General features: G+C 41.9%; 2 protein-coding genes across 2 annotated transcripts; one reads left to right on the plus strand and one right to left on the minus strand.

The window, feature by feature from the left end:
- Positions 1 to 958: 958 nt before the first annotated feature.
- LOC109463728 (laccase-4-like) lies at positions 959 to 7,898 on the minus strand. Its single transcript, XM_019760576.1, has 7 exons — positions 7,719 to 7,898; positions 5,985 to 6,170; positions 5,328 to 5,569; positions 3,268 to 4,316; positions 2,699 to 2,855; positions 1,408 to 1,603; positions 959 to 1,003 (listed from the first exon to the last, which is right to left on the minus strand). Exons 1-7 carry the CDS (start codon positions 7,896 to 7,898, stop codon positions 959 to 961), a joined length of 2,055 nt encoding a protein of 684 aa, XP_019616135.1.
- Positions 7,899 to 15,502: 7,604 nt separating this feature from the next.
- Positions 15,503 to 24,114, plus strand: LOC109463852 (alpha-2,8-sialyltransferase 8B-like). The gene is made up of 6 exons (XM_019760728.1): positions 15,503 to 15,625; positions 20,656 to 20,818; positions 21,259 to 21,495; positions 22,211 to 22,553; positions 22,908 to 23,083; positions 23,647 to 24,114. The coding sequence occupies exons 2-6, from the start codon at positions 20,673 to 20,675 to the stop codon at positions 23,939 to 23,941; spliced, it is 1,197 nt and encodes a 398-aa protein (XP_019616287.1). The 5' UTR covers positions 15,503 to 15,625; positions 20,656 to 20,672; the 3' UTR covers positions 23,942 to 24,114.
- The last annotated feature ends 1,459 nt before the right edge of the window (positions 24,115 to 25,573 follow it).

Genomic DNA, 25,573 nt, shown 5'->3' on the forward strand with positions numbered 1-25,573 from the left:
GACTAATCCAACTGGCTAGTGGACCTCCGGTGATTTTTGAATTTTGCTCTACTAGGGATTTATTCAGAGAGAGATAAGCGTCAAACCCACCCTAAGCCAGAAGCTCGATTCACATTAGTCAGGAGAGTGTGGGTAGCAGTGGATGGGGAAAATAACGAGCTCCGGGGTCTAAAACCGGTTTCATGTTACAAAATAGGATTCCGGAGGATTAGGCCAACACGAGTTTAAATGAAAGACACTTTACAGTTGTACACTGTAACTTGTGTTGTAAATGCAATTGTTTGCATAAAAAAAAAATCGTGTAAGGGGTGGCTGTAAAGATAAAATTATTAGATAAAGCCAGCTCAGTTGGGTGTGCTCTTCCAAGAAGAAGAGATGTAAGTTTAGGCTTTGGGAGGTATAGATAAGATTGGGATGAGAAATGGATGAGAATGGGATGAGTATGGGGATGAGTATGGGGATGGTTATAAGAAGAGAAGAGAAGTGAAGAGAAGGGAAAGTTACTAGTACTATATTAAGACTTATAGTAAGGGTAACCAGGCTGGGACGTCGCGACGCAGGCACTGCCCCATAACTCATAAAGGATGTACCAATGACTGCGCAGTGTGAATAGTGAACTATTTACACTGCGCTGTGATTGGTTAAATCCTGCATGACGTCATTACCCCTTTAAATATGAATGCCAGCCAGGCTAATCACCATTGCGATCATTGGAAGCATCCGCAACGCCGAAGGAGCGTGGTGTTAGGTCAGTCCCAGGGAGTGGGTGGGGAAGGGTTTAGCCCTTCTTGTTTGGGAAAGTTTTTCGCTGCCCCCCCACCCACCCCGTTATCCTATAATTCATATAGTGGGACTCGGCCTCGCCGCGCGACTCCGGCACTGCCCCATAACTCATAAAGGATGTACCAATGACTGCGCAGTGTGAATAGTGAACTTCTCTTCCTCTGCATCAGCAGCATCAGTCCTGCCGTAGCAGCAGCGCCTCCAGCAGCTGATCCCAGTACTGCAACCACCAGTTCCCACGTCTCAAATCGAATCGGCTCCTATATAGCGATTGACGTAAAAAAAAAGAATAATGGTGTTTTACAACAACTACACTAAATAGATAAGGCTATTATTTTTAGTGTGACTGTCTGTTTTTTCGCAGTTATCTTCATATGTAAGGCACGTCTAATCACAGACTGACAAGATGTAAACTTTAGACCAAATGTTCCATAAATAGTAATAAAACTGTGGTGACAACATCCTACGTCACCAATCAGTTTATAGTACATGTGGTAAATGTTGGCAGATGCTATGGCTGGACTAGGATGGTATGTCATGTGTTGGTAGTCTTAGCCAGCAAAAGTCACCATGAGGCATATTAGCAAGGAAAATTGAGAATTATTATAATAATAATACAAATACCTTTTTATTAGCTTGCCAATCTCCTGACATGGCGGCCTCATAGTCCTCCTCACTCCAGCTGAAGTTACCACACTTGGGAAAACCGCTAGGTGGCGCTGGGTGACGGTCTCCCGCCACGTTCAGCACCATGGCCATCCCCTCAGCCAGGTGCATGGACTGGTGACAGTGGAGGAACCAGAAACCTGGGTTGTCAGACCTGAAAAAATATTAACGATCCACAGTTAATTGGATTCAATTAGTATACAAAAAACGTCATGTAAGTCTGTCTGTTTTATTATTTTAGGCCACAGCATGTAAATTTTATGGATGACATCCTCCGCAGACTCCAAATCTAATGCGAGCGGGCGAAAAAAAACAAGACGGGCCCGAAAAACAAGGTTTCTGCATTTTAAAATTTTGACTCAATCATTGTACAAATATAATGGTTTTGATTCAGTGGGAACATATACACAGCCAGCATCACATATCCTTGCATCAATCTAATAAATAAAACATCAAATCAGAGCATTTTCTTGTCTCCTCTCTTCAGAGTTCTCTGCCATCCACCTTCCGGCATGGCAACAGACATCTTTGCCCATTTTCAGCATGTTGACCACTGTCAGAAGGCAACAACATTTCTTGTTTTCAGGCGAAATCAGGCGAAAATTAATGCGCGCGCTGAGTCATCCATTAAAATTACTTGCTGTGGCCTTACACTGTTTTCCTAGGGTTTGTAGTGAATTACCAACTTTAGATAGTTGCATTTCGATCATCACACGCCAGAGAATGCCCTTATTCTTTTTCGAAAGGTGTGGCGAGTTCTTTACTGTGGCTGTCTCCAAACACGAAACCTCTATTTGCACATTTTATGTACGTCTTATCCGAGTGACGCCATTTACGAATGCAAAGTACTCAGCGATACAAGTAGTGTAAAATGTATTTTCCTGAGGCACAAGCTGAAGGATGTTGGTGAGTTTTGTTGACCAGTGATTGTCACATCAAGTGACTTTTTCCCTTCGCCCTTGTAACATAGATATAGATGTAGATGTAATCAGAAAACATGATGACGGCACACTCACATTTTTCCTTTCAACTTACTTTTATGCTGCCCGGCCCCAACACGGAGGAGAATGCAGTACTAATTTTTACCTGAGTGAAATGAGGAAATCGCCTTTCCCAATGGCACAAGATCGGTGGCATGGCAGGGTTCGAACACAGGACCTCTTGGTTCCTAGTCAAACACTAAAATTGTTACGCCACACGACGCCACTTCCTGCTTAGGCTTAGGTGCATCATATACTAATTGTCTTACCTGAATCGGACAACTGTGTATCCGCGGGCTGGGAGTATGACCGTGTCCTTTCGTGGTGCGTTCTTCACTTTGATAGGAGGCGACCCCTGGCGCCATTTGACGGTAGTGCATAGCTCATTGCTGCACACCACATCTGGATTGCTGTGCGTGAAGATCCCTAGACAAAATAATAACGAGTAATACGTTAAGAATTTGACTTTTAAAAAAGTGCAAAATTTTGCTTAAAGGAAAATAACCTATCTTTGTTACTAAAGTAGTTTTATTGAAATATAATGTTTAAAGACATAATTCATTACAAGGTAAGTATGGATCTGTCAATATAAGATAGCCAGATGACATTGACCAATCAGAAGTCCCTATTTCATACTGTTAATGTTGCCATAACTTTACCATTGGTGATTAAATCCAACAAACACCGCGACCAATCATCGTCGACGATAAATATCAAATGATCGCCGGTGACCACAAATAGAACACACGTTCGCTATGCTCACTCTGTGGTTTAATTGGTGGTATAACAAGGCATTATATAACACCTCCTAACGGGTCATTAACCCTTAATTGCTCACCTGTAGTCCTGTTGAAGCTAGGATAACCCGAGGCCACAACATCGAAGGTGTATCCATGAATATGAACGTTGTGATGAGCTGGGAATCCCGTAGATGTAGTAATGTAACCTGCCAGAACAAGCTGGATGGTCTTGTTGAAGGGCAGGTTCAAAATATGCGTGCATTTGCAGCCCTGGCAGTCTGTTGGACAGGGGGTGATCATGTTGGTGCTCGGGGACTGGTAAAGCGGGGCGGTCGACGGAAGATACCGATGGCCGTTGATGTTGGAGCCCACACGGAACCCAAGGTTCAGGAAATATTCCACAACACCGCCACCTTCAACTGCGTCGTCCTTAGATGATGTTGGACTACTGGTGTTGGCAATACTGATGCAGACTATCTGACGGTCTTCCGGATACCCTCCAAATGGGCAGTTGAGAAAAATGCAGGGGTTTTCAGGAGTACAGTTACGAGGTTCAGACGTTGGATCTTGATCCGAAGAGGAGTTTTGGTAGACTAACACCGCTCTGGTCTCTTCAACGATGTCATCAGGCGTGACTGTGATGCTGTCCCAGGTACACGTCACACAGCTTCCCTCTCGGAGAGTCTCTGCCCGGATCCAGTACGAGTCAGGAGAGGCTCCGGCGTCAATCTCAAAGTCAAATCTCTCCCCCGGTGACACAATGATGGCGTCCACTGCCAGCGGGTTGATGTCATGGCCGTCTGACGCAACCACGCGCAAAGCATGCTGGTCGATTGAAACTTTGAACACGTGATCACCCCCCGCGTGGATCAGCCTCATGCGGATCTTGTGCCCTCCCTCCGCGGTAAACTTCGCCAGGGGTGCTTTGTTTGACTTGTACCTTCCGCGTCCGTTAATCAAGGCAGAGACAAACTTCCGACCGGTGATTTCTACACCATCTACGGAATACCCTCTAGAGGGTTCGGCTAATTCAAATTGTCCTGCACCCACGTGGTAAATATTGTGCTTGCTGGCGATGTCCATCGTCTCCGCTTCCTCGTGATACCAGTCATTAAACAAGAGGGGGACGGAAGGTATGGGAGGGTTGCTGAAAACGAACATTATCATTGAGTTAAAAGATCTTGAGAAAATACTACCTCCATTTTGTTGTTGTTGTTTTTTTTGTCTCTTTTTTTAATGTTAACATATGGGAAAATAGTTGGTATTTGGATGGATCTATAGTACTTTAAAAGAATACTAGCTAGTTAATATACATGTAAGTTGATGACCTTTTGCTCGCCTTAAACATGTTTTGTTGTTTTGTATAATGTATCATTTAGAGATAATTACACATAGCCGAACCGAAATCAAGATGGCGTTCCACGGAGATATATGTAGGGTTGCCAGCCGGAGCTTCTATTGCGTGCGATCTACGTTTCATCAGAAAAAATGACAGATCAGGGAACGCCTAAAAAGGAGACTACCTCTTACATAAGTCGCTCTAGCCAGGATGCAATAATTTTATCTGCTCTACCTTCAATATCCGCGTCATAGACCTCCTGGGTCGCCCATAAATACTGTGTTCTGCGACCTTGTACATACCCGAGCACGTCGGCAGAACGTACTGGCCGTGCGCGAAACCCTGATTTTTTTAAAAATCGTTTTCGTTGGGCAACGTTGCATCAGAAATTTGCCTGTCGTATAGGATATATTTTCCAACACAACATTTGGAAACTACAGGCGGAGTGTTAACCTTATATGCCCAAATGTCACCTTATATGAGACGTTCTGCCGAGGTGATATGCATAATACTTTACGAGTTTCGCGAAGGTGCAGTACGTTCTGCTGACGTGCTACATGCCTGTGAAATAAAGACTAAGCTTTAATCTCCAACACTTAGATTACGAAATTGAGACTTATCCAAATTTTTGGCTGACTCCATCAACCTTGTTCACGGAATGGACCCGTCTACTCTTGGAACGTGACGTCAGAGACACGTGACGTGCAAATTCGGGTAACTTCCAATTCCGTAATTTAAGTATTGGAAGTTAAAGCTTAGTCTTTATTTTTCATCATGACTTGTACCAACACAGATGAACTTTCATGCTGTGCTACATACCTGCTATGTATGATGAGAGCACCAAACAGTCCGTCCGCCATCTGACTGCTCATGTGGGAGTGGTAGTAGAACGTCCCTGCAGGGAACGCAGCAAACCGGTAGGTGAAGCTCTCGTGAGGCATGATGGGACATTGCGTGACGGATGGGACGCCGTCCATCCACGGTGTATTGCGCATGTGCAAACCGTGCCAGTGGATGGTGATGGCGTCCATCATAAGTTGGTTGACAACAGTGACAGCTATCTAAACAATGAAAACCACAAAAGTTTTTTTCACGTTTTCTTTAAGTATTGAAACATCTATCAATCAATTGTTAATAACCAACCGAGAGATTTATATGGTGCCACATAAGGCCTGGTAATTTCCTCAACACATAGATTAAACCTCCGAGGGAGCGCAGCGATATAACCAAACCTTATGCCAACCATATACGCCGAGTAACAAGGGAAGTCAGGTTAAATATGTGTATATAAATTGATATCAATTACATGGATCTAATTTGCAAAGATAATAGAAAAAATGCCAGAAAAGGTAAAAAAATTGATAGTAGTTTCATGCTAGCAGGTTTTCAACTTGGGAGGATAAAATTCTATATGCAGCAATTATGATCAGGAAGTGAAGATATGAAATCGAACAACTCTTCCCAACTTCCATTTACCTGTGCTCCTTCCATGACTTCTATAGCTGGTCCTGGGAACTGGCCGTTCACCAGGATGACGTTTCTCTGTACACCGTCAGCTGTGATGACGTCATCTGATGAAACACGTGTGCCATTGACGTCACGATTACGGTCAAGGGTCAATGTTGTGAAGAGTTCAAGATGGCCGTCGTGTGTGATTGAGACCTTAAAATCAGTAACATGTGTATCAGAATCTTGTTTAATTTGTCCAAGTATTTGATACGATGGATGCAAATTGAAACATTAAAAAAACTAAGGATGTCTAAAGGTCTAATTTTCAGATTATATAGAGTTTGACCTTAGAACAGTTAAGACTTAGAGTTATGGACAATGGTTGAATTCTTCTAAAAGCCTGGTTTTAGACATCGGTCCGTTTGGAACTAGTGGGGTGCGAGTCAGGAGTAATTGTGTCGTGGATAAAAGTCATACCAACCACTGCTGACCTATACGCAACTACCAAACAAACAGTCCCCAATTTTAAAACATTCGGCTGGTGCAGCGGAAGAGTAGCCGACCTGGCCGAACACCAGTCAACCAAAGTCAACCAAAGCCAACCTTGCTCCCAACCTTATCCCAACAACCACGGTTTAATTGGAGGAGCCTAGTTGGAAGCCCACATTTGGTTAAGCGACGGTCACAACCCGCCGTACGTGCTTTTTGTCCGTACGTTTTTTGGGAGGCTACGTCTGCTACGTTTTTTCTGAAAACGTAGGGAAGGAGTGGCGTCGACGCACGTCACTCGCACGTCAATCGCACGGTTGCGCAAGGTGTAAGAGTGTGGTCTGCACGTTACGTCTGGCCGTGAGCGGTTGCGTGCATTGTATGTTGCGCAAGTAGTAAGTGAGTTGTACGTGCTTACAACGTACGATCTCTGTGCGATTGCAACTTTACCGTAAGGAGGCCGTACCCACACGTGCTTCTTCCGCACGGCACGTACGGGGCACGCGCGTCGCCCGTACTCGCACGCACGGGTGGTGAATCCTCAGACCGCACGTAGAAAAAGTTTTACATGCACTTAACGTTCTACGGCGTGTCTGCGTGCTCCCAAATCCGTAGTATTCCGTACGGAGGCGGTACTCACCACGCACGGATGCCCTACGTTTGCCCACGTTTTTGCACGTAGACAACACGCAGAAGCGCGTACGGCGGGTTGTGACCGTAGCTTTATGTGTGACTCAATTGCCTAAATTGGGGATTAAATGGTTCAGATCTATGTTCTTATACACCATTTTCTGATCTTACACTGATATTTTTCAGACGGCTCCCTTTAAAAACCCGAAACCGTCCATACCAAGACAGAAATAATTATGTTTACTTTATTTTTGCATATAAGACAGATGTATAAAATAAAAGTTTTTTTTTGTCTCTGTAAAAGCAATTAGCCTTCGGGCATGAATTTGCAAATAAAAGACTAAACAATAATACATATGTTTAAAATTAAGACTTTTGGTCCAACACAAAAATTTAAAATTCTCTCACCTAGAGTGTTCGACCAGTCACTCTGGTCTTCCTCGGTAGACTGACCCAGTGAAGCTGGTCACGTGGCTTCTTTGAAGTGTGACGTCAACACTGGGTCAAAGGTATCTGGTAGACGATGTCGGCCCCCGTCGCGGTTCAAATTTTTTGTGTTGGACCAAAAGTCTTAACTTTAAACATACATGTAACTACCAACACAGATGAACTTTCATGATAGAATAATACATATGGCCCTACCTGGTTGTTTTGTTTCCAACCATTCGGCAGTGTCCGGGTGTGAGTCATGGTTCGCGCCCGCCTGACGACAAACCGATAGCTGCACACGGCGTCCTGACATATCTCCCCTCCTACTGACAGCGCTAACATCATACACAGCAAGGCAGCCAAACCGGGACGGAGGATCCTGGGCCCTGGCATAGTTGTTGCTCAGTATGCTCTGTATGGAAATTAATAATGTAATAATAATTTATGTTAAATGTTAAGTGGGGCTGTAAAATAAGTTGTATAACTTGAGTTCAGCCCCACTTCGTCCTTGTCTTGTATTGCTTTATTCAATTAAAAAAATAATAATAATGTTGGTTGTTGTGTAAACGGATCTATAAATTTTCACTGGTCTAGACGTGAGTGAGTGGTTCAAACCTTACAGCCTTACACCTGGGGTCGTTTTGAGGTCACCTGAGTTTGCGCCGAGTTAAAGTAAGGCCATACTATCTTAATTTTACGGATGACATCCGCGCGCGCATTGATTTTCGCCTGTCGCCCTAAAAAAAACATCACCTCCACCGAGGCTCTGGCCTGACTTTAGGCCTGGGTAGTCCATGGTAGTCAGCGACAAAACGGAGCCGGGCACCCAGGCTATCGAATTCAAAGCTCCATGACTCAAGAAGTCAGTACAGTACCGAATTAGAAATGCCGCAAAAAGCCAGCATGCCGTATACGTTGCTAAGTACTGTCGCAAATTTACAATACCAGCTTTGTATTCCTGTGGTTTAGTAGCATTTTTATTTTTGGCCGGAATTTTTTTTTATTCGCCAGCGCGCGCTAGTTTGGGGGTCTTCATAGGATGTCATCCATAAAATTACGTCGGTGTGGCCTAACTTTGGACACAGACTACACGACATTTAATATGGTCGGTCTACATTGCAAGACTGTTCTTAGTGCATTGGAGTAATCTTTGAATTAGAGTATTTGCATTTCTTCCATTGATGTTTGATTTCCTGCGTCACGCCAATTTTAAACAGTATTTACTGACTTTTTAAACGTCGTCTAAAATGTCTTCAGCGCTGACAATATTTACCATGAAAACTAAACATCTAGAATGTCTGCTATCGTCACGGTATGCACCCGAAAGAGGTGAAAAAAAAGGTTAATTAACAGCAAACCTCTCTTCCTGCCACACATACCAAACATTTAAATGACATGTCAAAAAGCACCAAATTGACCGTCCAACCACAGTAACTAAAGCCCCACACTAGCAGGACAGCTTGACCTCGGAATTGTATATTTAGTCCAAATTTCTAAGAACCTCATCACCAGCCGCCGGTGTTTGACCTCTCGTCAGGCCAAGGCCGCTATGATAGCAAAAGACAGTTTTCGCCCTATGTGGGTTTCTATAGTTAATGAACCAAAAGGGAGAAGGTTCACCGCTTGAAAATTTATAGTAGGGCGCACCAGTAAGCTAACAAAATTGCACGCGTTTGGATTCGGGGTACAATCTAAAAGTAGGTAAAAATTAGCTCAAGTGTGCCTGCTCGTTTCCCTGTAAAACGGCTTTCAATGGCTCTATGCGGATCCGGAGGTCATGTCAACTGTAGCCAACGCACAGTACTAGTAACTATGTCAAACCCACATTATAATTCAAATTCGCATATAATTTCTCTACCAGTCACCACAGTTTTCACCTAAATGTCCTACACAGAAGAGTATGTCCAACTTTATCATGCATTGCACCGCACTGCTTTGTGACTGAATTACTAGTACTGCGGGGTTTGCCCATAAATACTGTGTAATGTAACCTTAAAGTGTCCTTGAGCAGTCGTGGCAGACTCCTCCATTAGTGGAGATCGATTGAGTCTAAGACGGGTAGTGTTTACAAAATAAACATCACCCGACTTTACCTTTTATTTAATTTATTTACTGCCACTGCTGAATCCAACTTTTCGTGCGCTTTTCAAGACCATACCCCTGGGTATGTTTCGGGATGTAGTTGGGGGGGGGGGGTGATCTAAACCTGTCATTGACACATTTTATCTGGCGTGTAAGGGAAAACTCTGGGCTCATCTTAAGTATACGAAGATTGGGGCTTATAATGTAGACTATTGTATATTTTATTTTAGCCTCATATCCAGTCTATCGTGATTGGGGCGAGAGAAGGTTCCAATCCGTGGGCAGAATGGAACCTTCTCGCGGCGGCTATGTAGGATGACCGGCTATATTAAAATAACGCGCTAAAACTCTTCCCTACCCCCGCAGGGCTTGTAGGCTAGGGGAAGGCTGTGTTTGGGTACAGTTTGGGACTCAAATCCCCCGTCCAGCTCAACAGGCCGCCCGGTGGGAGTGTTACGCCAGGGGGGCTAAATTAACTTCCGTCATGCAAAACATATCGGAAACCTAGCTGAGCCGAGCAGGAAAACCATTCCCGAAGTCCCAAAGAGAACCCGGTACATTTTAGTATATACGTTACAGTGCTAAAAACAGAGAAATCCTGCCAAAAAGACAAATATTTAGCACTAGAAATAAAGAAGTAATGTGGCAGTAAAATCAGAGTCATGGTTGGGGGAGCTCGGTATTAATAATAAAGCCATATTCGGCCATGACTAACGGTACACACCTGTAAAACCAGTCACAGTGCACGGGCTTGTGTCTGAGGCAAACACAAAGCAAACAACTTTCTGGACAAGATTTTAGTAAATGTGAACATGCGATCGTCTGCAAAGGTACAATGTACATTGAACATATATTCTCACCTTGGAAGCAGATTTCGGCTTCAATTCCACCACGGAATCATTCTACATGAACCAAACTTTTACTTGTTTGATCACTTCAGCTTACTGTGAGTCAAACTATTGAAATGTCAAAATGTCACCTCTAACACACATGGGCCCGTAGTTGAACATGAATAAACATTAAAACGGCTAGTTTAAACGTTTTTAAGAGGGAAACTCACCCTAAATTTTCAGTCGTGACCTTTCTCGTGAATTACCTACTGCACTGACTTTCTGGTATCGCGTTATGTCGTCAGGTGTGAATCAAGAAGACGGAATCTACCGCCGTTACGGTTCAGGGAGGGTTGATGAACCCTAAGGCACACTGCTTCCTTCACACCCCTTACAAATTCGTCCTACCCCTTATCCAAAATGTGCGTAACTACCTGGCTCGTGGACTCGATATCTATATGTTGTGAAACTTCAGACGTAGTAGACCTAGCCTCCACCAGGCCTTTCTACGGGAATGCGGATCGTAGAATTCGGCAAAAAAGAGAATAAATTGGTCAAGGGAGTCCGGCCGCGGGAAGGTAGTTTCTTTCCCTACTGCACGGCCAGTCAAACCTTCGTGGCGGCTAAACTCCCCTGGCAAATATTCTCCTATTAGTATATACATGTATAGCCAGCGTAGTAAGTCTAGTAGAGACTAGTAGACCTTAGACGCTTGTGCTCCGAGAATCTAGTTTTAATGTACCATTTCGTTCCATATATATATATGTCTCTGGGCACGGTCCTTAAATACTCTCTAGTGGGGTCGTGTGGCGTAGCGGCAGAGTGCGCGACTCGGAACTAAGAGTCCAGGGTTCGAGTCCTGACATGCCACCGATCTTGTGCCCTTGGGAAAGGCACTTTACAGGACTTTCCTCACTTAGCTCAGGTGTAAATGAGTATTGTCCTGTCATGTATTTGTCCCCTGTGTTGGTGGCGGCATTAATATAAGTTGAAAAAACTTGAGAGTGTCGTCACCACGTCTGGTGATTACATGTTGGAATAAAAAAATAAAAAACTCTGACCTGCGAAATTCATATGGTATATCACCCCATAGGTCTTAGGGTTCCTGTCTTTAGGTTTCACTAACATCTGTCTGTCTCAAATGCTTAACCCTACCTAGACCGGGTCGTTTTTTTGACGAGGTGGTGGGGACCGGGGGGGGGGGCTCTTTGACCCCCCCTAAGAACTCGCGAACGGTATGTCGTATGACCACCAAATTTTCAGAGGATGGTGTACTAGTGAAAATTTATCATATCTACAATTTTTTATGTCGTTCTGACGTAATATGACGTCATTATGACGTCATTAATTTGATTTTATTGGCCAAAACCGTCTAAATAGGTTTTTCCCTGAAAACTAAATGGTATTCAACATAACTGTACCAAAAGTGTTTATGACAGAATATTATGGTGTACTAAGTCTTATGTTGCCAATAGCAACACCGGTGACGTCATAAAATGACGTCATACATATTTAAGACATCGCCATCTTGGATCATCAATCTTGAATTTTCAAAAATAGTTTTTTTTTCATGATAAAGCCTAAAATACATTGTAAATATACTAAAGACCTTCATTTAAACCTTTTTTGGAAAAAGAAATGGAAGTATTGATGAAATTTTAATGAAAATAACCCGTATATACCTGTTCTAATGATATGGTCCGCCATCTTGGATTTTGGCCAATGACGTCATCAAATTAGCATAAATTATGCATATTTAATTATAAAAATTTACATAAAATTATATGGGATGTTATTTATATTAGAAACCATGAGTAACTTGACATAAAACCCATAAAATTCTATTGTTGAAACAAGAAGTACTAAATTTAGCAAAAAATGCCTGTCAGAAACCCGTTGCCATGGCAACACAAAAATTATTATCTTATTCCAATGATAGAGAATTGTTGCCAACAATATTCTAGGAAAAGTCACCAAGTTTGGCCGTTCTACGGCTAGCCGTTCAGACGCTAGGTGACATCAAAGTTGCCGCGGGCACTTTTAGCCCCCCCCCCGTCTAGGTAGGGTTAAACATGATACCTTATGGGTACTAGACATTCTCGACATACGGTAGGACTAGCCTCTACCAGGCGCCGCGGATCGCTGGAAAAATAGTAGAAATTGGCCGAAATAAAGGGATAGTATACCAGAGAAGATCCAGGGCCATAGAAGCTCCAATTTGCGACCCATGGCTTCTATGGCCCTGGATCTTCTCTTGTATACTATCCCTTTATTTCGGCCAATTTCTACTATTTTTCCAGCGATCCGCGGTGCCTGGTAGAGGCTACGGTAGGACGACTAGCCAACTTTTCTTTTCCATGAAAAAGTTTGAATAGCGGTTTCTAGCGACAATGCGGTTTGGCTGTAGTTGAGTTGGAAAGAGCACCCACAATAAGAAATGCCTGAGTGATGTATTCTCCCCCGACCTTGTCATCGTGGGGGCCCGAGTCATAATAATGATAAAAGTGGGATCTATAAAAGTGGCTTCGGTCGGTGCCAAACAGTTAGAGCGTTGGACTCGGAACCAACAGGTGGAAGGTTGGTTGCTGGAACGAGTGATTGGCAGTGCCTTGTGTTTGTGGTAGAGTGACAGACGTCTGGTGATGAACCTCTGCAAAGTTCAGACACGAGCCTAGTTGATAGCTTCGCTAGTTTAGGATAGGTAAGGTCAGGCTTTCGCCCCCTGGGTATGGAATGCATGTTGATTGTATTGCCCGGCACGCACGTTTCTGGATGAACTTAAAATGACACAGGTGTTACAGCATGAGTTGGGTGAAAGAAAAATCCCCGCGAAAAAAGGCTAAAAGCACGCCAAAAATAAGCCAAAACCCAAACCTCTGCTTGGAGAGTACATTACTCCCGACCTACCTCTAACGTTATAACCATGGTTGGGGGGGGGGGGGGGGCGGTGTGTGATCGTCAGTGTTCGGTTGTGTGACAGGGGCTAATAATTACGTACTGTCTTACTGTCAAAACTTTCAATCAAATAAAAATGTCTGCGAATATAAAGCAGAAATGATTGAAGAGAGAATAGTAGTGCCTACCTGTCTACTGCCTTACAGCCCTACAGGTGCTCTAAGACACAGAAACTCCCACTTCAACCTGACCGGCTGCACGGTCAGGACGTGATGTGCCAAAGTCTCTGCGCTCAATATGGCCACCAAGGGCACTCTTCTAGCTTTGTATAGGTAAAATCTAGTTGACTCAACGTAATTCGATCCTTGCCCACCACAAAACACCTTTTGAAATGTCGATCGCACAAAAGCACCTGGTGCCAGCCTTTGACCCTGTCTATACGGAACCACCCAAGGCGGTTTACATGTGGTTTACCCCGAAGCCGGTTTCAAGTGGCTCCGTCTGAACGGTCCGAAATCACATTGAAAGCGCCTTCGTCTGGAGCCACTTCTAGAGGTGGTTTCGAATCGGTTTCCCCGCATCGCGATTTGCGTCTGAACGCAATGTGATTTCAATGTGACTTCGCCTGGTCATGGATTACGGAGTGATATTTCTTTTTTTATATGCAATACCAACTTTTACGTGGCAGCAACTTAAAGAGCAGTAATGTTCAAATAATGTGTCCGTTCTAGGTCGAGCTTCACCGCCTCTGGCGGGACCACGTCGGCATTCGGCCGAGATACGCTGGGAGGGGGGCATCAGCAAGCAGGTCGTTGACCTCTGACATTTAGAACACGCCGCCTTGCGTGTTATCATCAAACAGCAATAAATGTAGCTCAAGCGCATTATGTTCGGACACGGTTTCGCAGGTGTGTGTGGCACGTGGACCAGATGTGAGGAATGTGAGTTACCCGAATCGCGCCTTGGGTGGTTCCGTATAGACACGACCTTTGTCACGGTCTGGTAACAGACCAGTTCCTTAGGTCAAACGTACACGTGCATGTGGAAGTCAATCTTTTGACGTGACCTGTGTTTAACCCTGTGGGTAAGAATGCACAATAAAACCCTTGACTCTATTCAGACCGGGCTTTTTGGGAAAGCTCAGGCGGGGAGGGGGGGGTGCTTTTAGGGCCCGCCCCCTGCAACTGAACAATATCGTAGGGCCACTAAATTTTTAGAGAATGGTGTAGTAATACAATTGAGTCATACCAACAACTTTTGTGTAATTATAATATTGACGTCATATGACGTCACTATGATTTCATTTATATGACTTTTTGGGGGGAAAACCGTCAAAATTGTTCTTTCCGTAAATTCCGAGGAATACAACCAAATATTACCAAAAAGTGAGTGTCTATGAAAGTATATTAATGTCTTCTAAGATTTATTCTATGTGTTTATAACAGTGAGTGTAAAGAGTCATGTCAACCATGCCTCACATGTAACGCTGAATTCAAGGTTGTGAAGTTGTCATGACGACATAAACTGGATATAAACTCCCTAGCACTTTTGATCAATTGCTTACGTCACGTATCAGTAAAGTCTCGTGTGAAAGAGGTCACGTGTTTGTAAACCGTAACTCTCGCGAGATCACGTTGTTAAGTGATTGATCATTAATTATCCTGATGAAGGCGACAGTGGTCGTCGAAAATTTGATCGCTCTGTAACCCTTGTGTTGGAATAAAGTTCAATGTTTTACTATGATTACTACCAACACAGATGAACTTTCATGATAAACTGGATACGGTTTTCGATCCAGTGAGTGTATATCCTTGTCACGGTGTGTTTTGTAGTAAAAACATTCTTTTAGAATATTTAAACAACAAATATAATGCCTCTTCTTAACAACTCCCCATGCATTCTTCACCGCACAAAACCAAAATTCCTTTTTTTTATATTGAATAAAGGCCACCTTATACAAAACATGTACATGCGTGCACCCCCATGTTTGCGATGGTGTCTTCCATGCTGACATAAATGACATAATGCACACAGAAACTGACCTTGCCGGTTTTGCAGCTAATTAAACACAGGTTAAAATGGCAGAACATTAACCTGGCGTTTGCAGTCTAAGGTCTCTAAAACTCTATCTACATGATTGAAGATTCTGATATCTTCTTGTAAATTTCTGATCTTCACAGACCTCCAACTGCAGCCATGTGCTTAACCTTTAGCATTCTGAGGTAGGCATTTCACAACCGATTTTCTGTAGCTTACGGCGTTAGGCAGCAGGGAAAAGGTTATAGACATGTCACGGCGGCTAGAGCGTTAAACGTGAGTAGTTTCTGTATTGTCTTCTGTAAACACAACACTGTCATGGTTAGTTCTGGATGTAGAACTCGATATTTCAATAATGATAATTCAGTATGTTTTGTTGTGGGTGACTCGCCGCCAACATGATGTAGACTCGTCTATGCTCAGACATGACATAAATATGTATCATTATCCACTGAAGTAGAAGACACATCGGCATGTTATACGTGATAATCATTGCAAATATATGGGTATATAATATATACACACGAAAGAAGGGCGGTTATACCGTTACCTGCCAAAAAACTGCACAAAACCATTTAGTATACTTAGGTACTATGTATCGAGACTAACATTTTACTATTTCATTAAGGTTATACAACATATATATGTAACATGGCTTACATAACCCTAGTAATATAGTTCTACATAAGAGTTGTAAATAATCACAGGCTAAGCAATACGCTATTTTGAGTACATGTATACACCTGAACCTTGAAATGACATTAGATAAAAAGCTAAGACCACGAGCACAGAAGTGTAGGTGCAAAAAAAAACAGTAGAAAAATAAATAACCAAAATATATATCATTGCCAATGTCCACGTTCAAAATTCAAGGTCCATATCAAAACCACAATTATATTTCATGGAGTGTTGATGTTAAGAGTCATTGCATGAGAAAACCAGGCAGTGGCCGGAAGATGGGGGTCGGCCAAATCCGCTCATATTTTGTACATAGGATAGGTATGGGGAACTATCACCAGCCATATGATTAAAACCCTCCAGCTCTTTTTTGTTAAGGAGTTCTGGAACCCCCCATGGAGACCCTCAATAATTGGAGAATTTTTGCCTGGAAATTCGCGAAATTCGGATCGCTCTCTCCAGAGTTCTATTAAAGATGCTGATATATGATTTTGATTTTTACATTTCTTCATCTATCTAGTCTGACCAGACGAAATTTGAAGCTCTGGCATTGAACTTTAAAGGGTATGCTTGGGGGTTATCAGAACCATTGAAAGCAGACTTGGAACTTTTTTGAATATTAGTCATTTTTAAAGGGCCATTTGTCACACAATCTGCATTTGTTTGGATTGGTATTGATTTTTCTGAATAGAGGAACATCTATTCATTAAGAAACAATCGTCGTTTATTTGGGATCTAAATATTGTGAGTCGTGGGAAGAGGCTAATTATGGGGTATTTTAGCCTCTGAAAAACAATAAATCAAGCAATTTCGCTAGCCTAATTCAAAAGGAATTGACTAGAATATTGTCTTTTTGAATCAGAAGTATGCAGGGGCATGATGACTCCTAAAATAAATGCAAAGGAAGTGATAAAGGCTCTGTATGGGGGTTCTGAGTATACTTCAAAGAGATTTAACTGATTTATCATGTGAATAATGCTAATTGTCCCACTTCACGTTAGTGGATTATTACTAACTTGCAGTTTGTGCATAGAAAAATAGTTATGAATAATTTGGGCTCTGCATGGGGTTTAATGGGACACCTTTCACCTACTTTTTCCTTTATAAGTGTGTATTTTTTTACATTATACTAACTACCACGCCCTCCATAAGCTGTTACCGTAAACCCTATACACAAGCGTTACTAACTTGTAGTCTGTGTAGACAAATGGGTTCACAATACCTTTTGGCTCGGCATATGCGTTAGCATTTATATTAGTATATCAATGAGTGTAAAGTTACAATGTGCAAACACCAAAATACGCAAGAAATGATCAAGCAAACTGATAATTTAGCATGGCTCCTACTTAGCCGCACAGTCATTTGGGGTAGAATCCGATATCGTGGGACCCTCCTGGGTGAAAGGCTGGGCAACCGGACGGTCAATATCAGACAAATTGAAGACCTATCTGAATTACATTTCAACCAGGGAGCTACATGTAGGTTCGGGCCCGAAAGCTGGTGTTGTACAAGTGGCTCAGGAGATGTCAGGCTGATGGGAAGCTGTTCTAGACTGATCGGCCGTTGTTCTAGCCAATTTAGTGGCGCACAGGCAAGCAGTGACAAACCATTTTGCTGAACTGTTGGCATCAGAGACAGCAGGAAAACACAGAATGTGTGGCCACTGACATAAATAGGTGATGCAAAAGGAATGCGAGTGGCACTTATTACAGTAAAAGACAGTGTAAACTAGCATTCACTACAGTCAGCGGTTATAGTGAAAGACACCGATTGTAATCTCGTGCGAAATAGCAACAAACAAAGGCCTCAAATCACAAAGATGAATGAACTAAAGCTCATAGCAGACCATTTCCATCTGCGCGTTACAGACTCGATGATGAGGAAAGTTATTTACATACAGGAATTAGGGACCATCCTAGAGCTGGCACACAGACATGTGTAAATTGATTTTTGTATTTTGTAGGAGTTTTGTTCCATAATGTGTACCAAAGTGTAAAAAATATTATATGACAGTTTTTATACAATTTGTCAAGTTTAGGCATGAAAAGTACTTGTTACCAATTACAGTAATTGTAAAACTGAAATGTCATTTTTATCATTACTCATTTCAACAGTTTTCAAAAGTACAGCTACATGCAATTATCCTATGATTGCATCTTTGCCGTGACCTTGTTATGGTCTTGTTTCTAGATAATGCCGCTACATGCTCTGTATCCATTTAGCCAGGGTACAATGTATCACATGGTACCACATTTTGAAGGCCTGATAACTCCAATGTCCTCCAAACATAGCATTTTTATTATGTGCAACATAGTAGATATAAGGAAGTGATTCAGTAATTTATCTAGTTAATGACATATTAGAGAGCCCAAGCACATGTGTTTTAATCTAAAAGATTGCATGACAAATGCCAGTACAAATATCCGTTGAAGAAAGCTAAATATCTAGCTATGTGAGTTTAGAAGAGTTATCAGTGCAAGACAGGTGGAAACAAGTTGGGCAGAAACTTGTTCTGGTGTGCTACTTAAGCTTGTGTTTTTGTTCGTGTCAAATTGTATACACATGTATAATGTAAAAAAAACACATAAAGGAAGCAAAGTATGTGAAATGTGTCCCATTAACCCCCATGCAGAGCCCAAATTATTCATAACTATATTTCTATGCACAAACTGCAAGTTAGTAATAATCCACTAATGTGAAGTGGGGCAATTAGCATCTTTCACATAATAAATCAGTTAAATCGAAAAGACAATATTCTAGTCAATACCTTTTGAATTAGGATAGCGAAAATGCTTGATTTATTGTTTTTCAGAGGCTAAAATACCCCATAATTAGCCTCTTCCCACGACTCACAATATTTAGATCCCAAATAAACGACGATTGTTTCTTAATGAATAGCTAATGGAGGGCGTGGTAGTTAGTACCATTCAGATGCAAAGTCAAAGTATTTTAAAAACCCCATGCAGAGTCTATATCACTTTCTTTGCATTTATCGCTTTCTCCAAGAATGTTATATTTTCGGTGGCGTTCGTTTGTGTCTGTACGTGCGTGTGTCACGATAACTTGAGAAGGATTGGTATTTGATAAGAGGGTAATGATGAGACCTCAAAATTCTTAGATTTGGGCCCCCTGGCAGCTTGTTAAGGTACTGTAGCGAGATTTTCAGTTTGATATGTCATGATCTGTACATGCCAGTATCAGTAAATGGCTCCTCTGAAAAAGTGAAGCTGTGGGTCCTATAGCAGATTTTTTGAACTGCAAACTTGTGACGTGTGTATAAGAATGAGAGGAACATCGTCATATATCAATTATGAAAATGAAGACTTAATTTGCAAAATTAATGAAAATGGTAGTGCCTGTGGTTTATGTTGGTACTTTAATACTTGCGGCATTTATAAGTTTATTGAAGTTGAATAACAGAAAACATAACTTATTCAAATGTGGATCTCATTTGCATAATTCATAAGAAAATGCTAGAATGTCAAACATTTATAATTAGCAAGCCATTAGGTTAATATTATCTGGCGAAGGTAGGAGATAAGGAACTTTTTTTCAGTAGTCATCATGTCCCTAAAGATTTCTGATCCAGCAGTAAAGCTTGTTCTGGTGTGCTACTTGTGTTTTTGGTGTGTGCCAAAAAAATTGTATACACATGTATAATGTAAAAAAATACACACTTATAAAGGAAAAAGTAGGTGAAAGGTGTCCCATTAAACCCCATGCAGAGCCCAAATTATTCATAACTATTTTTCTATGCACAAACTGCAAGTTAGTAATAATCCATTAACGTGAAGTGGGACAATTAGCATAATTCACATGATAAATCAGTTAAATCTCTTTGAAGTATACTCAGAACCCCCATACAGAGCCTTTATCAATTCCTTTGCATTTATTTTAGGAGTCATCATGCCCCTGCATACTTCTGATTCAAAAAGACAATATTCAAGTCAATTCCTTTTGAATTAGGCTAGCGAAATTGCTTGATTTATTGTTTTTCAGAGGCTAAAATACCCCATAATTAGCCTCTTCCCACGACTCACAATATTTAGATCCCAAATAAACGACGATTGTTTCTTAATGAATAGATGTTCCTCTATTCAGAAAAATCAAAACCAATCCAAAAAAATGCAGATAGTGTGACAAATGGCCCTTTAAAAATGACTAATATTCAAAAAAGTTCCAAGTCTGCTTTCAATGGTTCTGATAACCCCCAAGCATACCCTTTTAAGTTCAATGCCAGAGCTTCAAATTTCGTCTGGTCAGACTAGATAGATGAAGAAATGTAAAAATCAAAATCATATATCAGCATCTTTAATAGAACTCTGGAGAGAGTGATCCGAATTTCGTGAATTTTCAGGCAAAAATTCTCCAATTATTGAGGGTCTCCATGGGGGGTTCCAGAACTCCATAACAAAAAAGAGCTGGAGGGTATTAATCGTATGGCTGGTGATAGTTCCCCATACCTATCCTATGTACAAAATTTGAGCGGATTTGGCCGACCCCCATCTTCCGACCTTCCATTGATTTTGCCTGGTTTTCTCATGCAATGACTCTTAACAACTTCTTCTTGTTTTTTGTTGTTGTTTTTTTTTTTGTTTATTTTAACGATGGCACGCCCCCCTAATCAGGTGCCACAGGCGCGGCTATGGCGGAAACAGAAGTGACGAGCCGTCGCCATGACGACCATGGCGCGGGTTGGCGCCCAGCGGCGGCCAGCGGAGAACTGACCCGCTTCATCGTTTCCACCGTCATGTTCACGGCGGCGTACTTTCTACTGGCGGCGCTGTGGAGGTAAGATACAGTTAATCTAGCATCTGGGTTTTTTGTTAATTATCTTAATAGTCAGTGACATGATTGTGATCTTGTCTTTATGAAATGTCAATCCGCAAAGTGCAGTGTCTTCCTCATAAGTCGATAAGATCAAACGCAATACCAAGACTGAGTGTTAATACGGCAAAACCTGTTCTAGCAACCACCTGGCAATTGTGACCACTTTTGTGTAGTCCCTTACAGATCTATTTTACCCACCAATCACCACCAAGCATTGCTTAAGAACGATGTCGCATGTCTCAATTGTGACAATTTCCGTCAAATTCCTTACACGGTTACTGGAGAAGTTTGGCAGTTGATGGGTAGGTAAATTGGACGCATTGTAAGACTAGGTACAACGCAATACCAGTGCAACCAAGGACATTATATAGGATAACATCTTCACTTTATCCAATAATTAGGGGCTCGTTACACGGAATGCCGCAATTTCCGGTGTACTGGAATGGCAACCGAACCAGAATCCGGAACCGGACGTACAGTGGGGCCGGATTCCGGATGAGCAACAGGCCCACATTCCAGGTCCGGAACCGGGAGGGCAACAGAACCGGAATCCGGATACTGCGGCCCACTCTGTACTTCGGATCCCTGGCACCCGATCCGCCCTGGCAGTTTAGACCTGAAGCCAATGCGAAGATCAGGTTAGTGAAATTTCCATGCTAATAATTCTCATTGGTGCCGGTCTTATGAAATGAGTCAGGGGGCCATTTCCGTCGAAAATACCATCATGTCTAATTATAAAGGGCGGTCATCTTCTTTTTTTTTTATTTCATTTGATTTATTGAAATTGTCACAAAAGAATGCACGTGAGGCACAGGCAGTTTTCGCTGGTGTTGTGCCCCACACATAGAACCTTATGAATTACAATCACATACAAAAATATAACTAGTACAGTAAAAGTAACAAGATAAATAGTTATACATCTACGCTTTGGAATATGAAAAGGTGATCAAAGTCACAAAACGTTAAGTTCATCAATTTCAACACAGATGCTACCATACTTGTCACTATGTCCCATTTTTCAGACAATAACAAAGAAACCTCATCCTTTGAAATATTTATAGCTGATCGCATTAACATGATCAAAACGTTACGTTCAATCAAGGAGCAAATGTTTTTTTTTATTGTCCAAACAGTACCCGTGCAGTCGCAGCCTTTATACGGCTGAATTGATGCAGGGTATCACATAATCAATAGAAATCACAACAATTACAACAATCAAATAATACACGCGATACACATATTTCTTCCACGATTATTTTTGTGGAGCTGTCGCAAGGGTCTGTGCGGCTGTCATTCGGCGCCACAAGGTGACCTCCATACGACTCAATACGGCATTTCTAATGTATCTTTCAGAAAATCCTGCGGGAAACTGCACCCGTCCGTCCACCTGGTTAAGAACAAGATGCCAAGACTGGCTCAGTACCACACAACAAAGTGTGACGTAGAAGAAAAACCGCGCAAGTCTGAAGCGCACTGTCGGACGGACCACAGCGGGACCATCGGACACTACAACACCTGCGCCGTGGTCGGGAATAGCGGGGTGTGGCTAGGCAGCCACTGTGGGAACGAGATTGACTCCAGGGATTACGTCATCAGGATGAACATGCCCGTTGTCAAGGGTTACGAGAATGACGTCGGTAGGCGGACCAGCATGACGATATTAAACCTCAGCACGCCGAAACGGTTACAGAGCTCGGCACGTTTATGTTTACGTTTATGATTATCAGGAACTCAATTAGAAAAAAAAACTCTTCCTGGAGTCCTGTACATTAGAATTATAATATTATAAGAAATACAACATAACAATTCCACCGTCATCACTTAATAAATATATACAACACTACAATTTGACAACTACACAATATCTACTTAATAACTACAATACATACAACACTAAAATATAACAACTACACAATATCTACATAATAACTACAATACATACAACAGTTCAATAATACAACTACACTACAATTACATAATAAATACATAGAAACACAACTTGATCCCAATGATTAATGAATGCCAAACCTGTCCGGACTCCTGGTTACAGGCTCGGTTGAAGAACAGAACCCAGGACGTGTACGAGAGTCGGCTCAGGAACATCTGGGGGGCTGCGCTCGTCACCGACAAGAGGTCAAGAAGTAAAATCATCAGCGTGGCCAGAAAATACCGCGTCACTTTCTCTTTGTACTCCGTCAAGGGCCGCCTAAGCCGGGGGATCAACCAGTAAGTACCGGTTTCTCAAGGTGATGCTCAATAAGGAAATATCCCAATCAGCTGTCACCATGGTAACTGGCATCTGTGGAGGTGGATTACATTATGTTGCTTTTACATTATGTAGTTTTTTTTTTACATTATGAAGTTTTTACATTATGTACTTTTTCAATATGTAGTTTTTACATTATGTAGTTTTTGCATTATTTCTTTGCGTAAGAGCAGTCATTTTCTATGGGATTTTCCATCCCCATGTGAAGGTAACGCTATGTCTTGGTTTGAAAGGTAATCACATTTTTTTCTCAGGTTCTTCTTCTTCCGTTCCGAGCAAATAAGATTATTGAACTGAACCAGTCGTTTGTCACAATGGAAACTGGTGTTGGGTTACATTATGTTGCAAGTGCAGAACTGAGTTCAAGAAGGACTGCATGGTCACGATATAATATGAGTGTATTTGAGTAAGAATAAACAAAGCAGTAGTTCGTTAAGCTGCACGATGCAAATGTAACACTATGGTTTCGCTTTGCAAATGTTATCTTTGTAATTTTGTTCTGTTGTTTTTTTTTCCCCGCCAGCCTTGCGTCCAGGCCAGCGCACAAGAAGATGGGCGGGGTCCCCACGACCGGCATGATCACTGTCCTGATGACGACGACGTTCTGTGACGTTCCGTACATGTACGGCTTCTTCCCGTTCCAACGTGACGCCCGGGACACGCCCATCCCCTATCACTACTACCCGGGAGACTTCATCAAACCTATCAAACAGAACGAGGCCGGGCATCATCACATGGCGGGGGAATACGACTTCCTTAGAGACCTACATAAACAGGGCGTGCTGAAGATGCAAGTCGGACCTTGTGGGGAGAATTAAACACGTTTCTTGCACTCTATTTGGGAGTACCTTCGTACCTACGGCTATATTTTTCTAGAAACAAGACCAGGGGTCAGTCGTTTAGTATTAGAACAGTAATGGATTGGAACTCCCTACCACAGTCAGTGGTCGAAGCTAGAATGAATTTAACCCTCAAACACCCGAACTTTTTTGTGACGTTAATGCCCGAACGGGGTCCAAATGGACCCCATTTGGTTTATTTCAAATGTATATTCCTTTTTGCATCCTTTCAGTGACCTGTGTGTTTTGTAGTAAAAGTTTTTTTAGAATATCTAAACAACAAATATAATACCTCTTATTAACAACTTCCCATGCATTATTCATAGCATAGTAAACAACGTTCGTTTTTTATACTGAATAAAGGTCACCTAATACAAAACGTGTACATGCATGCACCCCCTTGTTTGCAATGGTATCTTCCATGTTGACATAAATCACATGATGCACACAGAAACCGACCTTGCCGGTTTTGCTGATAATTAAACACAGAAAAAAATGACAGAACATTAACCTGCCGTTTGCAGTCTAGGGTCTCTAAAACTCAATGTACATGATTAAAGTTTCTGATATCTTCATGTAAATTCCTGATATCTTCATGTAAATTTCTGATATCTTCAGGTTCACAGACCTACAATTGCAACGGCAGCCACGTGCTTCTTATGGATACATTTTTATATAATTACTTGTTAAGTCTGGACAGATACAGTAGAACACTCCTACCCTCCCCTGAGTGTATAGTGAACGAGCCTGGGGCTCACAGAAAGCAGGGCAGATTGAAACTTGCGACCTGAAATGTTATTCTTAACAACAGCATCGGGGCTTCCCTAAATCATGATACATTTTGTAGTGCCATGCAAACAATAACCCTACCAAGAAATACCGTCGCTATGGCAATGTATGTTTTCATTGCCAGTCTTGTTGTCTTTATCCTGGGCTACACATTTCTAAAAAAAAATGGAATAAAACAGACACTCCAAAGGACAATTTAAGATTGACAAGCGTTTGCTGGTAACCAAAAACTTGATCTTGCATGCACATTCTGTTTAAACGTTTGTTAATTATCCATAGAGGAGGGATGAGGCGGTTAAATGAGTCAGTTTGATTAATTTGTAAAAGGCCGGTAAAAACCACAATGTCATCGATTGCCCTTGCCAGTATTACTCTGTGATTCTATTTCTAATACTTTATCATTGAGCATAGCAACTTCAAACATTTGTTTTTTGGAGTTTATTGTTGAAGACAGTCCAATTTAAACAATAAGGGTAATATTTCTAACGACCTAGAGTTTTCAACGCAGGTCAATCTGAGAAGAGAGTTTAGAAATTATAATACACAGACTATGACTAAAGCAATCTACAACTGTTTTTCTGTCCCAAAAAAGTCCTCTTTTTACGATTGCGCGACGTGCTCCAAAGTGGCTGTTTGAAAACAAAATCTGCATTTTTGGCACGCTCGTCAACCCCCGAACAAGCGTCGAATTCAAATAGATTTTTCACCCGTCTGTTGTTTTTGTTGATATCGGTAATCTGACAAAGTTTGTTTTAGTTTGTACACTCCATACGAACTACAACAAACTTTGTTAGATTACCGATATCAACAAAAACACTTTCG

This window comes from Branchiostoma belcheri, unplaced genomic scaffold, assembly GCF_001625305.1.
Source record: "Branchiostoma belcheri isolate BF01 breed outbred unplaced genomic scaffold, Haploidv18h27 scaffold13, whole genome shotgun sequence".
In the NCBI taxonomy this organism is placed as follows: Eukaryota; Metazoa; Chordata; class Leptocardii; order Amphioxiformes; family Branchiostomatidae; genus Branchiostoma; species Branchiostoma belcheri.